This window comes from Mastigoproctus giganteus, chromosome 9, assembly GCF_048544385.1.
Source record: "Mastigoproctus giganteus isolate SK-2022 chromosome 9, ASM4854438v1, whole genome shotgun sequence".
In the NCBI taxonomy this organism is placed as follows: Eukaryota; Metazoa; Arthropoda; class Arachnida; order Uropygi; family Thelyphonidae; genus Mastigoproctus; species Mastigoproctus giganteus.
The window spans coordinates 178,608,688-178,626,529 of NC_143583.1; the positions used below are offsets into that span (position 1 = coordinate 178,608,688).

General features: G+C 38.5%; 1 protein-coding gene across 1 annotated transcript in view; it reads left to right on the plus strand.

Moving 5' to 3' along the window:
* qin (tudor domain-containing protein qin) overlaps positions 1–17,842 on the plus strand; it is a 571,075-nt gene that overhangs the window by 453,204 nt on the left and 100,029 nt on the right. The window contains exons 30-31 of the mRNA XM_090381133.1: positions 192–532; positions 6,411–6,580. Of these exons, the coding sequence (XP_090237259.1) occupies positions 192–532; positions 6,411–6,580 (511 nt within the window). The remainder of the gene's footprint in view (positions 1–191; positions 533–6,410; positions 6,581–17,842) is intronic.

Sequence of the window (17,842 nt, forward strand, 5' to 3'; positions counted from 1 at the left end):
TGGAACTTAACCCCCCTTTTTGTACTTTTTCTTAGTTCCGTATAACATGGTTTGCACAACACGACATTTTGTAGGAATCTAATAACCGTGTTATACAAGGGTTACCTGTACATTTACTTATGTTGATATGTTAATTTACTTATGTTAATCATATTTGTTTTTGAAAATTACTACATTTACTTTTTATGTAGGTATTCTAATAATAAACAAAGCCTTGGTAACAAAATTCAAAATGACTTAAGTGCACAATTTGAGAGCATAAAAAGTAAGAATGAAAATGCCTTCAATTGCATTATGTCTGTTAGCACAAACAGAGTTTCTGATAACCCAGTAGACAGAGATTCTAGTAACCTAATAGAAAAAGCTCCTGATAAACCAGCAGATCGAGTTTGTGATAAACCAGCAGATAGAGTTTGTGATAAACCAGCTATCACTTGGTTACCTCCAGTACTTCCCAAAGAAATGAGCCTTAAAGTGATGCCAACACATGTTGGAGAAGATTGTTGTATCTATGCACATCCAACAGAGCGTGGTATGTACATTAATTTTATTTCTATTCATATTTGTTATCGTATTGTAAAAATACTCTGATTCCATAAGATATTCACCAAGGAAAAATAATCAAGCGTTTACTATATGGCCCCCCCCCTCCCACAAAAAAAAAAAAAAATAATAATAATAATAAACAAACGATTTGCTAATATAAGTGCCTGTCTTGTAGAAGTTTTAAAGTGTTATAGCATGGCTGGAAGTTCCCTACCTGATTTGGAATTTGATTGCCTGGGTGCAGTATAAGTGGTCTGCTTCTCTTTGTTGTAATATTTACAAATCTGTTAATCCCACTTTATTATTGTTTAAGATAATGACTCTTACATAATTGATACTGCCTCTTTGAAATCACATTTATTTTTTCAATGCATTTGCTTATTCTTTTGCACTTTCGGCCATATTAGTTTCTGTCTCAGAGCCCATGTTTGTTTTGTATTCTTACACATTTATGCATTTTATAAAATAGAGATTATTATTATTATAAGCTGTATGAAAATTAGTCATAATATAGTGCTTGCTTTTCATGAAATTTTTTATTTTATTTATTTTTTTTTTTTTTAGAAATGTTAACAATTTCAAATCTAAATTTTTCAAATTTAGATTTGAAATCATAACTTTTTATTATTTACATTTCCATATGTGAGGGGGTGGTCAGTGTTTGTTTTTATAGATCCATCAATTACTGGACTAGGCCATGAATACATTGAGAGGTTGTATGCTGAAGAAGATAGAGATCTGATGTTTAAAATATTTTTTCATTTGCTAAGCAAAGCAAGTCCACGAGAGGTGAAAGCTGTATATGGGGAGGATTGCCTATTACATTAACTGTGAAAAACTGGAAAAGACAGTTTGGGTGTAGGCAAAAGTAGAGTACACGATGAGCCAAGAAACCAAAGACCTGTCCCAGCTACAGACACATGACTATAAATTTTATTGCAAATGAAGTGAACATTAGCCATAGGTCAGTTTGCACTATAATGGATAAGTTCCTGTACATGTCTAAGGTGGCAACATTGTGGGTTCTGAGATTATTGACTTCCATGCAAAAAGCTTCCGCATCCTCTTAGTGTGTGTGTGCGTGTTTGCACGCGGTGTTGTTCAGAGAAAGTGCATCACCCCTTAAAATTGTAATTGACATCTGAATAACGTAAGTATATGGCAATATTTCTTACAGATTGCACCAGATAAGATTGACACACGTAGGTGACGACGTAATATTGTATCGGCTGTTACTTTCAGCTATATAAGCACACTCTACAAGAGTTGCAGTCATTCCTTGCTTGTGTCAGGATGTCGAGTTACATGCAGTTAACACCACAAAGAAAGAGTGCTATTGTTGCTTTACGTGAGAAAGGATGTTCTTCCCGTCATATTGCTTACAGAGTGGCTTGTAATCAGTCAACAGTGTTCTTTCCAAACTCAAGAATACTGGTTCTTCTGATAGGAAAAAAGGAACCAGATGCAAACGAGTCTCCACGCCAAAACAGGAATGCGTTTTAAAGCACTTGTGCCTTAAAAACCATAAAGCTTCTTCGTCTGAGCTGAAAAGAGAATGGGAAGAACATACAGGAGTGGTAGCAAGTACAATAACAGTCAGAAGATGCCTCTTCAAAAATGGACTTGTAGCCCATCGTCCTAAGAAGAAGCCCCTCCTCACACAAAAAAATGAAAAGGGCCCAATTAATTTGGTGTAAGGAGCATGTCAAATGGACCCCCGAGCAGTGGAAGTCAGTTATTTTCTTGGATGAGAAGAAATTCAACCTGCATGGTTCTGATGAGAGACAAATGATTTGCCGTAGACGTGGTAAAGAATACCATCCAGACTGTATGGTGTCTACAGTGAAATTCCCTACCAGCCAAATGATATGGGGGTGCATTTTGTATCAGAGTAGGTCACCTTGGCTGTATTGGAAGGCCAATTGCTACCAACCAAAACAGATTGTGAATAAAACTTCATAATTAATTTTACAAATATACTTGGTCTCAGTTCCAATACACGTCCATTACCATATACATTCTGCTTATTGGTTGTCTCAACCAATACCCATCTTATTTATTCTGCTTGTGCATATATCCCCTGTTAGAGAGACTTCTTAAACTGGAATTTCCTCATTTGATCTCCTCTGTATCAAATTAATTTGTTTCCACTATTTTTTTTTTTTTTTTTCAATTCTGCAAACCACTCAGAGCTTTTTGACTTCCTTTCTTCAAAACTTGAATTTTCCCAGTCTGACTTTGCTAACAGTGAAGTAATTTCCCTTGACGATTTTAATGTTCACAACTCCATCTGGATTCAATTTTCTAGTTGCACAGAACCACCTGGTTAAGATGCTGAGACTTTTGTGACTGCTAATGACCTTACACAACTTCTTCGTTTACCCAGTAGAATAATAGACAATCCTAGCAACACACCCAATATTTCTTCATTGGGCCTGAAGTGCCAAGTGAGTGGCTAGCGATTCCTGAGTGATTTGAAAGTGATTTTCTTAAAAGAGCAGTTGATTATAGTATAACATTGCTTTTCTAATTTCTGAAGTTATCTAATTTTGCTGTTCTAAAGTAAAGAAGTTAGCTTACTTAACAAAATGGAAAGACACCTCTCTTCTTGTATGTAGGACTAACCTACTAATGCACTGACAGCTAACCTTCCCTTGTCACTTGGTCACTGGAAACCTGTGAGAAGAAACCCACTCTCCTAGGGCTAAAAGGAGCAATGGTGGACAACACAAAAACAGCCCATCTATGGATCTTTTGATCTGGATCTAGGTCATCAATCTAGATCATGATGACTTAAATACATACCATGCCAAGAGACAAAAAAGGGGAAGGATAATTCTGCTCCTCTCTTTTTAAGATTACATTCCTCCACACACCAACCATTGAGTAAGCTCTTCCCATTTTTGATTCAGAAATGACTCAAAAATGCAGCTGGCCCCTAAAAAATGGTTCGGCAACTAAGATCTGGAGATTTATTAGTGGAGATGAATGAACACAGATATGCTGAAAAACTCTGGTTGAAAATATCTACCTTTGGTGAAATTCCCACGAAGTTTGCCCCACATGCCACCTTGAACTCCTCTAAAGGGATAATATGAGAATGGGATCTCCTAAATGTATCAGAGGATGAACTTGTCCGTGAATTAAACAACCAAACGTAGTCCAAGCCAAAAGAATTTTTATCAAAAAAAGATGGAAAGCCTATCCCTGCTCGGACAGTCATACTGACATTTAAAACTCCAAATCTACCCACAACTATAAAAGCCAAGTACCTTGGATGCCATGCTTGACCATACGTTCCCAATCTTTAAGTGCCAAAAATTTGGTCATTTGCAAACTGTATTACACTATGTATAGAAAAGACAAACTCCTCTAATTTAGCTCACTGAGGAGAAGCACTCATAGTGAGTTCCATCTAGACTTATCTCCCTGCAAACATCTTTTAGAGGCAATTGCAGTCCATGTCACTGTTTGTATAACAATAACACTAGTTTCGTTGTATCTATCACCAAATCATACATACAAATTTGTATATATACCCTTGCTGATATGGATGATATAGTAAGGCAAATACCTGTTCCTGTTTGTATTTTTAGTGACTGGGGTGGGCATCACCTCCTATGGGGTTTTCAACATCTTGAATGCAGAGGACAACTAACTGAAAAATTTTTAGATAAACATAACCTAACTACTTTAAACACTGGTGATCACACATTCGTATGTGCATTTACTGTCTGGCTCAAGCTCTGCTATTGATCTTTCAGTGTGTGATCTCCAACGATATTTCCTGTCATAGACTGGACCGTTACTGACAACTCTCATGGTAGCAATCACCTTCCTATCATCTATATTTTCTGTACAAGTTTTCCTCTCCAGAATAACATTAGGACAAACTGGAATTTGAAAAGGCTAACTAAATACCAAGAAATATCTCAATTAGATACCTCCATCATTGCAACCCACACAATTGATTCTGCAGTAAGCTACATTATGCAACAAATAATGAAAGCATCTGCTATTCCGAAATCATCATCCAAAAAAAATGTGGAATGAAGCATGCAACAATGCTAAAAAAGAATGGAATAAATACTGGAATCTGTTTCAAAAACATCCAGCCAGAGCTAAAGCTCAAAATATAAGGCGATTGTGTAAAAAAGAAGCATGGGCACACTATGCTTCCACCATAAATATATCTACAGTTACAGCTATAATCTTGGAAAAAAATCAGACCAATTAATGGTAAATGCTCGCAGACAACTTCTCCGATTCTACTTGTGAAAGGGAAGGAAATTTCTGAACCTGTAGAAATTGCCAATACCCTAGGCACTTCATTTAAAACACTTCCAGCTGTTGCCACATATAAACTAGCATTTCAATTGTTAAAATCCCGGACAGAAAAATACAATCCAAATTTTAATACTGCCCTCCTACATTCATACAATCTACCGCTGACCGTGATTGAATTTCACAATTCACTTGCATGAGTGAAGAACAGTGCTCCAGGCTCTGATGGAATTTATTATGCCATGATCTATTAAATAAGTGAGGAATCGTTAACTGCTCTCTTACAACTGTATCACAGAATTTTCTTAGAGGAATATTACCCTGCTAGCTGGTGCCACTCTTATGTGCTAACCTTCCTGAAACCAGGAAAAGATCCAACAAATTACCATCCTATTTCTCTAACCATTTATCTGGGAAAAACGTTGGGAAAAATAGTTAATGCTAGACTGACATGGTTTCTAGAGCTTCAAAACATTTTAAGTCCAAGTCAGTCAGTATGGTTTTCAGAGAAGTAGATCTGTGCTTGATCTCGTTATCAAAACTGAAACAAATATCTGGAACACTTTCCTCAGAAATGAGCACCTAGTCATGATATGTGTTGATATCGAAAAAACCTTTGATACAACTTGTGATATGGGACTCTTTGGGACTTGCATAAATCTGGACTTCAGGATCATCTTCTGAAATTTATTGAGAAATTTCTAGGCAGTAGATCATTTCAGATCCGATTCCATTCTTCATTGTCTTGAGCATATGTACAAGAAGAGGGAGTTTCCCAAGGCTCAGTGTTGAGTGCCACACTTTGCCATTTTGATTGATTTTATAACCAAATGTATACCTGATGCAGGTGGTGCATACTTGTATGCTGACAATCTTGCCATCTCATATCATTAACAAAATAGTCTCTTTGGCCAGAAACAATGGATATTAGCTTTAGCATTAGTAAAGGCATGTGATGCAAGAAAGCAAGCTCATCAGCCAAAAAAAAAACTTCCCATCTCACCCATCCATTCACTCCAAACGTTTGTCCACTTCTTCCTCGAATTTATTTAAGCTATCAACTTCCACAACAACAGATGGAAGTTTGTCCCAGCAATCAACTACCCGCTAGCTAAAGGCAAATTTCCACACATCAATTCGATGACTGTCTTTCCTCAATTTCAGTTATGCCCCCTCAGATTTGTAATCTGAGCGAATTGATTTTGCTTACTGTCAAACATATAGGAGGATAATACTATCATTGCTTTATTAAATTTCTCTAAAACAATATAGTTTCTACTATATTAAACACTTTAAATTAAAATCTAGTAGATTTTCTTGTTATGCCCACTTAGTAAAAAGTGCATTTTGCCAAATGTATTGATAAGATTAGACTTACAAGTATCGCATCTAATAAGACAAAATAAAAGCATAGCAACTGTGAAAGCTCAGTGAGCATTCAGTGATTGTCACTAAATGATAGTTAAGAATAATATGTGGAAGAACATGGAAAATTGCTTGTTATTCAGCCTACAATTTTACATTTTAATTATGCCTACAGCAGTGTGAAGAAACCTCATTTTATTTTGTTTATGTCTCAGCAAGTGTGCTATTGACCATTGAAAAGGCTCTTGACGTCAAATTCTCCATCACACATACTGATCCCCCTTCTGAATATCCCACTGTTGGTCAAGCATGTGTTGCTAGGTTCTCTTATAACAAAAAATGGTACCGGGCTAAAGTTCTCGAAGTTGTTACCAACCGTATCAAGGTAAGATTTTATTGCATTCTTTAATACGAAATTATTGGTGCTATGATATTAAGTTGCTGACATTTTAATCACTGTGAAACTATTTTGGTATTATTAAGGAAAGTTTAGAAGTATTTTTAAGACCCAAATGTAATTGTAATGTTGATTTTAACATTATTTAAACAATATTACTGTTATCACTGATATATATGAGAAAAAAAATATTTTCTTATATAGTGCAGTTGCTTCTCCATTTACAGTGTTTACCAGTGTAGTTATAAAAACAGTTGTATTTCATATTAAACTTTCTTGTTTGTAGGTTTGACACTAGATCAAAAAAGTAGTGACCATGGAATTTCTATCTGCCTGTCTAAGTCCTAACTGTGATGTGGTTTCTACTGGCCTGCTTAATGTGGGTTGGGTCATTCAAATGATAATCCCACAACCCTTGACCTGTCTAAGAATCTACTTAATGACAGTATTCAAAAAATTAACCAAAACTTCCTAATTGGGCACTATGTGCTGTGATATCAGAGTAAGGAAAACTAAGTGGTTGTGCTAATTAACCTGTAATAAGAGAATTAAGGGGTGAAGTAAACATTGTAATGAATAAACTAAAATATAAAAACTGAAGAAAGGTGGCCACTGTCTCATCTCACAGAAGGCTACAAAGCTTTGATCACTGCTGGACATACACATCATTTCACTCGTTGCTCAATGAAGAGTAAACTATGTTGAATAATAGTGGCTCCTTTGTTATGTTTAGATTATAAACCAAAAAAACCTGAAGTTAACTTTGCTTGACTTTTCATTAAAAATGGAAGGGAAATTGCTGTTGAGCATTTAACAGCAGCAAAAAAAGAATATAAATTTGCTGGTTTCAGAAATACCGAAACCAGCAAATTTATATTTGCTGGTTTCAGTATGAGATAAGAGGAATGTGAATTGGGTTTTGTGAATTATATGTAAATAATTCCTGAGTTTAAATCAGAAGATACATATTCTAATGCTTTGTTCTTGATGTTTTATTATTTTTTATCACTGAAAACTCCATAGTCATATTTTAAAATTCAAACAGCTATAAATCAACAACCATTCAGGATCAGACCCACATTAATAAAAACATTTTTTAATCAGAATAACTTCAAAATTCCATGCTGAAGTTGTGCACATTCCGCATGGTTCACTCTGTAACTATTATCTCCATTTGAATCACCTGATTATGAAACATTGAAAAGAATTTCAGTAAAGAACAGTTTGTCCCCTTGGAGATTTTTACAGATCTCTCTCTCTCTCTCTCTCTCTCTCTCTCTCTCTCTCTCTCTCTCTCTCTGCTAATATTGCCTTGTTTTCTGCTCCTTACCCTTTCTTCTCAGTGTTTATTATTCACTTCACGAGAACACTGGTCCCAACTGCCAAATAATGGTGCCTAAGCAATACTTAGTGCGAGTTTCTAGCATTCCTAGTGTAAATGAAATAAGCCATCATTTTCAATTTTGCTAGCAATGTGCAGATACCAATGGCAGTGTCTTGCTATTATTATTCTGGATCACTTGCCCACTGGTTAGCACTGCCACTGCCTGCACCTGACAGAGTTAGGCCTTAACAAAGAAACCCAGTCATTGATAAGATGAGCAACAGTGCTCAATACCAAACAGTCCAGATGCAGTACTTCTTTTGATTTAGATCTGTCAGACAGACAAGATGGGCCAGCTACATCAATGCAGAGGCAGGGGGAAAAAAAAGAAACTGAGGACCTTTCTTCTCATTTTCTAATATCCCATTCCTTAAAAAACCATGACTGATTTATTTTTAATTCAGAAGTGTCTTGAAAGTATGGTTGGCCCTCCAGAAGTGGTTTGAAGATTGCAATCTAGATATCTGCAAAATTTGTTTCCCTTTACGTATACCGAACTAAAAATCCTGAGCAATACACAGTATTCTCACTGAAGTTTCCAAAGTTTAAATTTCAATCCACGGGTAAAAGAATTGCCTGTTATGTCCAAAGAAAACTAAAAGAACAAAACAGGAACAATGAGTTATTCCAGCAGTTTTGTTATTGTCCTTGGTTTGAAAAGACACAATACTTATTCCATAGAACACAAAATAATTTGAGCATATTCTTGAATCTGTGGTCTGTATACATTGTCTTAAATTTTTTTTTTGTCAGTGAGGAACCTTGCATTAATTCTTGAAATACATTTCTCACCAGATCAGGAATGCATGTATATAAATCATTTTCTAAGTTATTTTTATTTATTTATTTATTTTTTATTATTTTTTTTTTTGTTAAATATACCTTCCTTGCTTTAGAAAGAGTATCTCTCTCTCTATAAGATATTATAGTCACATGCATGCACTTTAGGCACTTGTTTTCCTTTAGCATATACTCTCAGTGATCACAGAATTGTGACCACTCTATCCGTAATCGATTATGCCACACATAGCTTGCAGTATAAAAAACCAAACAACTTCATACTCTAGAGCAGTACTAATTTACATCCGGTCGTGCAAGTCAAAGTGATAAAGTAGCAATTGTGGGACGTAGTAAGGATATCATATTGTTTCAAAAGGGTATGATTGTGGGAGCTGTGCATCGGTGCTTCCATATTCGAAATGACGTGTCTTGTTGGTTGCTCATGCCCCCCCCCTGTGGTTAAGGTGTACGAAGAATGGTGTTGAACAGGTATCTCATCCATTTTGAAATGATCAAACATCTCTCAGCTAAATCCATGACCAATTGCTCTTTCTATACAATAGAATCTCTTTCTAGGTGAGCAGTTTTCAGCTTTCTGGCATAAGCAATTGTGCTTGCCTTTCCTAAGCCGGGAAAAGATCCCAACAAACTACTGTCCTATGGCTGTGACTAGCTGCCTGTGCAAAATCATGGAGAGATTAGTCATTGCCTGCCTAATATGATATTTGGAGGCAAATGTGCTCTCCAAAGGATAACATCCACTTTAGACCATTTAATTATGTTTGAAACTTTCATTTGAGATGTCTTTTTAAAACGAGAACATCTAGTGTCCATGTTCTTCAATATGGGAAAAGCCTATGACAACTTGGACCTTTATAGCATCACCTGAGAAGTCATCTTCCAGCTTTTATCAGAATTTTTTTATCCCATTGTTCCTTTCAAGTTCATTTAGGATCTACTCTCTCAGCCTTTTGGCCAAGAGGAGGGAGTACTTCAAGGATCAGTTTTAAGGGAGTACTTCAAGGATCAGTAAGTGCTACACATTTTGCCATCAGAGTGAATTCCATCATGGAACAACTTTCTCCAACTGCAAACTATGCCCTCTATGCTGACAATTTTATCATATTCTCTCAATCCTGTAACAAAGGGTAATCGAGAGACAACTGCAACATGCCATTGATCATCTGGGCTCGTGGGCGGTGAATAATGGCTTCAGGTTCTCCCCTCGAAAGACCATTTGTGTACATTTTAGCCACAAGCGAAATCTTCGCCCTGAACCTGAACTGAGACTAGAGAAAAATGCTATTCTGGTAGTACCTGCGACCAGGTTCTTGGTACTCATATTTGACAGAAAATTGATTTTTCTACAAAACATTTGTCAACTATGCGAAGTGCTTGAAAGGCTTGAATATCCTACATGCAATCTCATCTAACTCTTGAGGTGCTGACCAATGCACTTTATTGTGCCTCTTTCATGCACACATGTAGTAGTAGTAGAAGTGGCATGTGATGCAATAAAGCATGTGTATGAGCTTATGCAGCATCATTAAAAAAAAAAAAAAAAAAAAAATCACACCATTCCCTCCAAATGCCTGTCCAGTTCCTCCTTAAATTTATTCAACCTATCAACTTCCACACGACAGATGGAAGTTTGTTCCAGCAATTAACCACCTGGTGGGTAAAGGCAAATTTCCGCACATCTATTCTACATCTGTCTTTTCTTAATTTGAATTTATGCTCCCTTACGTTCGTAATCTGAACAAGTGGAAGGATCCCATCAGAATTCAGCGTGCTCAACCCATTCAAGGCCTTATATACCTCAATCAGATCACCGCGCAGGTGCCTAGTCTCCAGCCACTGCAATTTGCAAAACTTAAGCCTCTCTTGATAAGAGGATCCCTTCATTCCCCTCACCAATCTTGTTGCCCTTCTCTGTACACACTCAAGTAAACCTACATCCTTCCAAAAATGAGGCCTCCAGACCTGTACTCAAGGCGTGGCCTGACCATTGCCTTATACAGAGAGATAATCACCTCCTTTTCCCTGCTAGCAAAATTCCTATATATCATTGACAAAACCCCATGACCTGCCCTGGCAGCCTGTCTGCATTGCTCAGAAAACTTCATATCTGCCTGCACAATTACTCCCAGGTCTTTTCATTTTCTACCACCTTAAGTGTAGTACCACAGTTGGTACGTTTCTCTGGGGTTACTTTTACCCATATGCAGTACTTTGCATTTGTCAAGCATTAGCATTAGTAGAGGCATTTGATGCAAGAAAGCAAGCTTATGCAGCATCAGCCAAAAAAAAAAAAAACCCACTTCCACTTCCCCTCTGTTCGTTCAAAATACCTGTCCAGCTGAGCCTTAAACTTATTTAGGCTATCAACCTCCACTACAAGGGATGGAAGTCTGTTCCACCAACCAACCACCCGCTGGCTAAAGGCAAATTTCCGCACGTCTATCCTACATCTGTCTTTCCTCAGTTTGAATTTATGCCCTCTCAGGTGATTATTCTGAGCTCGAGGAAGAATCCCATCAGCATTCAGCTTGCTCAAACCATTCAAGGCTTTATACACCTCTATCAGATCACCTCGCTGGTGCCTTGTCTCCAGACACTGTAATTTGCAAAACTTAAGCCTTTCTTCGTAAGAGCACCAATTTGTTCCATTCACTAATCTTGTTGCCCTTCTCTGTACTCGTTCCAGCAGCTCTACATCCTTCTTGAAACGAGGCCTCCTTATCCCTGCTGGAAAAATTCCTGTATATCATTGACAATACTCCATGAGCTACTCTTGCAGCCCGTCTACATTGCTCAGAGAACTTCATATCTGCCTGCACAACCACCCCCAAGTCCCTTTCATTCTCTACCACTGTCAGTGTAGTACCACAGAGTTGATAAGTTGCTCTCGGGTTGCTGTTTCCCATGTGTAGTACTTTACATTTGTCAGTGTTAAACTTCATTTGCCACCTCTCAGCCCATCTGCTCAACCTTTCCAGATCCTGTTGCAGCAGCATAGTGTCAGTAGTGTCCTTGACAACACTGCCAACCTTTGTATAATCTGCAAACTTGGACATTAAGCTTGATATACCATCATCAGTATCATTTATAAATACAGAAAACAATAATGGACCCAACACTGAGCCCTGAGGGACTTCACTAATAACATTAGTCCACGATGAGCAGTGTCCATTGATTACCACTCTCTGTCTTCTCCCCCTCAACCACCCCTTTATCCATAGCAGCAATTTGCCTCCAATGTCACACTGCTCCAATTTGTGTAGCAGTCTTCCATGTGCAACAGTATCAAAAGCCTTTCTAAGATCCAAGTATATAATATCAAAGCTATTCCCTGCATCCAGTTCTTTTGTGACTGCATCATAATATCCAATCAAATTGGTCAGGCAAGACTTCCCCTTAACAAAACCATGCTGTGTCCGAGCTATAACTGAAGTCTTGTTTAAATGATCCTGCAGTGCTTCTTTAACCAGTGCCTCCATTAATTTTCCTGGAACAGAAGTTAAGCTCACAGGTCTATAATTACTTGTGTCAGCCTTTGATCCTCCTTTGTGAATTGGGGTCACTTTGCACATTTCCAGTCTATGGGTACCTCCCCTGAGTCCAAGGAAGCCCTCATAATTATGGCTAAGGGTTTGCTTACTTCCTTTGCTGCCTCCTTTAATATAACTGGATAGATCTCATCCACCCCAGGTGCCTTTCTTGTGTTTATCTTCAACAGTTTCTCCTCCACTTTACTCCCAGTTATTTCAAGATTCTGTAGCTTACTGCTAGAGTTGAATACACCTCTGGCATTCCCCTCGCTGAATAACTCCTCGTGTGTGAATGTCGATGCAAAATATTCATTTAGTTTGTTAGCTACCTGAGCAGGGTCATCAACAGTTGATCCATCGATATCAAGTGGACCAATCTGATTCATCCCCTTCCTTCTAGAGTTTACATAAGTAAAGAACTCTTTGCTCTTTTTCTTTGCATCCCTTGCCAAGGATTTCTCGTAATCTGCCTTCGCCTGCCTAACCTCCTTTGTAACTTGGTTGCACATCAAGTTGTATCTATCATAGGCTTCTGTGTCATGTGTTAATTTGTAAGTATCCCATGCATTTTTCTTCTCTGCCATATGCCTCATTAGTTCATCTGACATCCATTTGGGCCTAAGCCTTGAACAATATTTCTTAGTTGGTATGTTAAGCCTAGTATTTTCCAAGATTAATTCTTTGAATGCTTCCCATTTTGAATTTGCTGGTGGTAACATCATCAGTTGGTCCCACTGTATAGAATTTAAATATTGTCTCAGTCCATCGTAGTCGCCTTTACGGAAGCAATAACCCTTCCCTTTACCCCTAATGGTAGTTACCTCTTTGAGTAAATCCCACTTCAGCACACTGTGATTGCTGCCACCTAGTGGTTCATTTATCTGCAGATTCTTAATGCATGAAGAATCACTGCTGATAATCAAATCAAGAGTATTACTCCCTCTAGTTGCCTCCCGAACATGCTGATGTAGAAAACAATCATCCAATAAATCCACAAAAGCCCTGCTAGTGTGTGAGTGACCATCCCCCAAATTCCAGTCAATATCTGGGAAATTAAAATCTCCCATTATAAGACTCTGATTTACTGGCCCACTCTATTTCCCTGTACAGTTTCTTATTATACTCATCAGAGTCATTAGGCCAATTTTGATCTCCCAATGCTTATGTCACACCAAACTGACTCAACACTGCACTGTCCAGCGATGTCGACTGGCTTCACTTCCTTGGTTTTTATGTGTTTCTTAACTAATAGCATAACCCCTCCCCCCTTCCTATCCTGTCTATCCTTTCTGTAGACGTTGTACTCCCCAAATTCCAGTTCTGCATCCCTTATATCTGTGTGACACCATGTTTCTGATATCCCAACAGTATCTGCCTTTGATGTTTTGAGCAATACCTCAAATTCATCAAATTTGTTTACTAAACTCCTAGCATTGGTGTACACGCAAGTATACCTGCACCTGTTTCTATTCTTTGCTACCCTAACACAACCCATGTGTTTACTTGTACCACAATGGCTCCCAGCAGTCTCTGAAATATCATGCATCTTGTTTTTCAGGCTTCTGCTCATTCTAATAGAAACAGTGCAAGAATCTCTTTCACCTCTGCCAGTGGCTACTGTCAATCTATTGGTCTTTGTCTCCCCCCAAGCTAGCAGTTTTCCGACCCACCTAACACTGCCTCGATAGCATCAGCAAATATTCTTGCACCCTTTCTATTTAAGTGTATCCCATCCCTGTAGAAGCAATCTCTCCTGTTAACAAGTACAGTCCAGGCTGAAAAAAATTCTACCCCTTAAGCCTTGCACAATCTTTCCAGGGCCGAATTGATCGACACGGCTCTCATCATATACTCCCTCCTATCGTGTCTGGGCAGAATTGCAGACACTTTCAAATTCAACCCTGATTCTCGGCTTTTGTTCAACAGTGACCTGTACTTGTTAAGTAATTCTCCGGTCTCCTACTCTTAATGTCATTAGTGCCAACGTGTACAACTATATCACCTTTTGTGCCCTTAAAAGATGATATTCGCTCTACAACGTCATAAACCTTTGCCCCTGGCAGACATACCCTGGTCCTGTTCCACCTATCCTTTTTACAAAGCATGTTCCCCGTTCCCCTGACAATAGAGTCACCAACAACTACTAGTTCCTTCGGGACCAGTGCATTCTGCCTTGGGGGTTGCCTCTGTGTCATGTGATGCCCAAGTGCAAGCTCTGGCGTTGATGTGGGCAGCTGAGAGCTTGATGGGCCCCTCAGTTTAGTTTCTTCGAGGGCATCCACCCTGTCCTTCAAGCTCTCATATAGGCCCACAAGAACGCTGAGTTGTTGCCTGATACCGATACACTCCTTGCATCGCGCACACACAAAGACATCCCCCATGACAGTATCATGTCCCGTACCTGATTGCTCTGCAAACATCAAGCAAACAGTGCATTTTATAAGGCTGTGAGTCAGAGGACAACTGCCCCCCCTCAGTTCTACTCTGAGCCACAGCACTTCCATTAGCTTGAGCCTTTTGCTTTGCTGCTCTGGTCTGAGTCATGATTCTATTAATTAATTATAATTAATTATGTTATGTTATTAATTATGTTAAATATAATTAATTATATTACGTTTGTAATCTAAGTCGTTATATGTATTTATTTAAAAGTACAATTTAACTGCTAACGAAGTTCAACTAACGCTATCTAGTACGGTATATAACTATCGTATCACAAAGGCGGGAAAGTTACGAAAGGTAATCTACGGACACTTAAGTATTAATTAACTTTCAAATCTCGCTGTCTCAATTCAGAATAAACTAACGATCCTTACTACGTCTATAAGCTACTTACAGAAATAATTCGATGTAAAAAAATATTCAATCAAGCCGCTAAATATGGCTAAAGAACTTCTTAAACAACAGCGGAGTTGCAAACACGTGGATACCCTTACCGATACTTTTATGCAATTACAAGGCCGAGTAAAGAATAAATACACCAAATTAATCAGAAAATCACAAAATGTTAAACAAATCACAAGGTTAAACTTCAGTTGCCACTTCTTAGCCCATCTGCCCAAATATTCTAGATCCAGTTGCAGTAGCACACTGCCATTACTGTCATTAACAACCCAGCCAACCTTTGTATCATCTGCAAACTTCGACACTAAGCCTGATATACCTTCATCAATATCATTGATAAATATACAAAACAACAGTGGACCAACACCGAACCCCGTGGACTCCACTAATAACATTAGTCCACGAAGAGCAGCACCCATTGATTACCACCCTCTGTCTTCTCCTACTTAACAATCCTTTTATCCATTGTAGCAACTTACCCTTAATACCATTCTGCTCCAATGATTTTAATGTGATCTTAATTAGATTACAGCTCTCAGGTATATCCAGCTTAGTCATCAGAGTAAGCTGAATCATGCTAGACTCAGCTTACTCTGATGACTGGACCCTATACATTACTAGGCAATTCTTATTTCCACTGGAGCATTTCAAGCATCTCCTGTCCAAAGTCTGTATTGAAACATATGAGCCATCATTATTGATCCTTAGGAAACAGTTGACTCTACAGCATGCTTTCAAATTAAAATCTCCTCCAGACCATCCCATGTGGACACCAGTTTTTTGAGCCATGATGGGAAAATCTTTAATACCCATCAGATTGCCAACTGTTCCTTTTGTATTCATGTCCAAGAGCTGCTTAGAGATCTTAACATCAAGTAGACTATGTTGCTGAGTCACCAGCAACTACTTCCACCCTGGCATGCTCAAATACCATCATGTGACTTATCCATTAAAAATGGGGTAAGGCCATCACCCCATCATCTGCCCACCAAGTCAAATATTCTGACTTCTTGCCTATCTTCACTGATGGTTCGAAGGCAGATCACCTGACTAAACTGTTGCCATCTTCCCAGATAACACTATATCTGGGAAGCATTCACCATGAATGCAGCATACACACACAGCTATAGGGTTAGCCTTGGACCACATTAAATCCCATAATTGTCAAAATGGTAGGGTATATACTGACTCAATAAGTATGCTCCAGACTTTATTGGTGGTGAAATATAATCCACATCCATACCTTAAACAGGTTCCGCAGACACTCTCTGAGCCTTCTTTCATCATCTGTTTCTGCTGGATCCCAAGCCACACTGAGATCAAAAGTAATGAACTGGCTGATGCAGCAACCAGGTCAACACAGCCCTACAACAAGAGTAGCTTGTTAGTCCTCTATACAGACTACAAACAGCTAATACACTACATTACTCTCCCAATGGCAAAAATAAGTCACCAAGCTTTTTTTTACTAGCATTTAAAACTTTACCTTTTTATTCCTGTGTTGTGATATATCTTGACATAGTGACCTAATTTGAAAGCTTAACTGTTTTGTTTTATATAATGCACCTGGTTTTGATGCATTATAGCCTTATTTGCTAATGCACCAATAAAACCCAATCCATCCATCCATCCAACAAAACCAACCCCTGCTGGCAGAACTGTAAAGGATTATGCAAGATGGATGTTTGTGGTGAGTGAGGATTACAGTGCATTATGCAGGCTCAACAGCAGGTCACTGTGTGACCTACCATTGAGCTGGTACAGTTGATATTGCATTACACTATGGGGACTTCAAGAACTATCCCAAATTAAAATAAACAATATCCATACACTCAGGTGTATTTGGTTCCACAGAAGGCAACTCATGTGACACCTTACTGCTGATAATTGTTGGCAGCAAGTGTTGTAGTGTCAACAATACACTGGAGGTCTAGAAACTAGTATGCTGGTCAGATGAGTCTAAATGCCGGGTGCGACGCACCTGACATTTAGACACCACAAACATCTTGTGACACAAGCAACACAATTCCATGGATCCATCATGCATGTGAGGCCCACTATCCAGGCAAGTGGTAGTGGTTGCTTAATATGGGACACATTTTACTGGCAAGAACTAGGACTCCCTGGTATATATGAACCAACATTTCACTTGGGAGACTTTAGCAGCTCTTAGAAGATCGTGTACACCGTGTCATGTATTTTTTCCCAGACGGGAATGGGATCTTCCAAGACAATAATGCGCTGTGTCATCAATCCTGCACTGTGCACAGGTGGTTCGAAGAACACAGTGAAGATATCAACCCTCTTACTGGGCCTCCAAATTCTCCTTACCTCAACCCAGTTGAATGCCTGTGGGACCTATTCCCTACAGATATCTTCAGACATCTAGTGAATCAATGCCTCAGCAAATAGCTGCTATCTGTGTGAGCAGTAGCCCAACACAGTATTAGGTAGGCAGTCACAATTCAGTGATCACTGAATTGTGATTGCCTAAAATTATAGTCCAAAAACATTTATTTCAAGCTCAACAGTTCACTCTTCTGGATATAACCAGACCGTGTAGAACTACTGACACACTTCAAGTGATGGATGGGTGGCTTTCTGCTCACCTTCAGGTCACAGTGTATGGGCTTATATATTTTGTTAAGAATATTATACAGTGAGAGTATTAATGGAATTTTGACTTGTTCT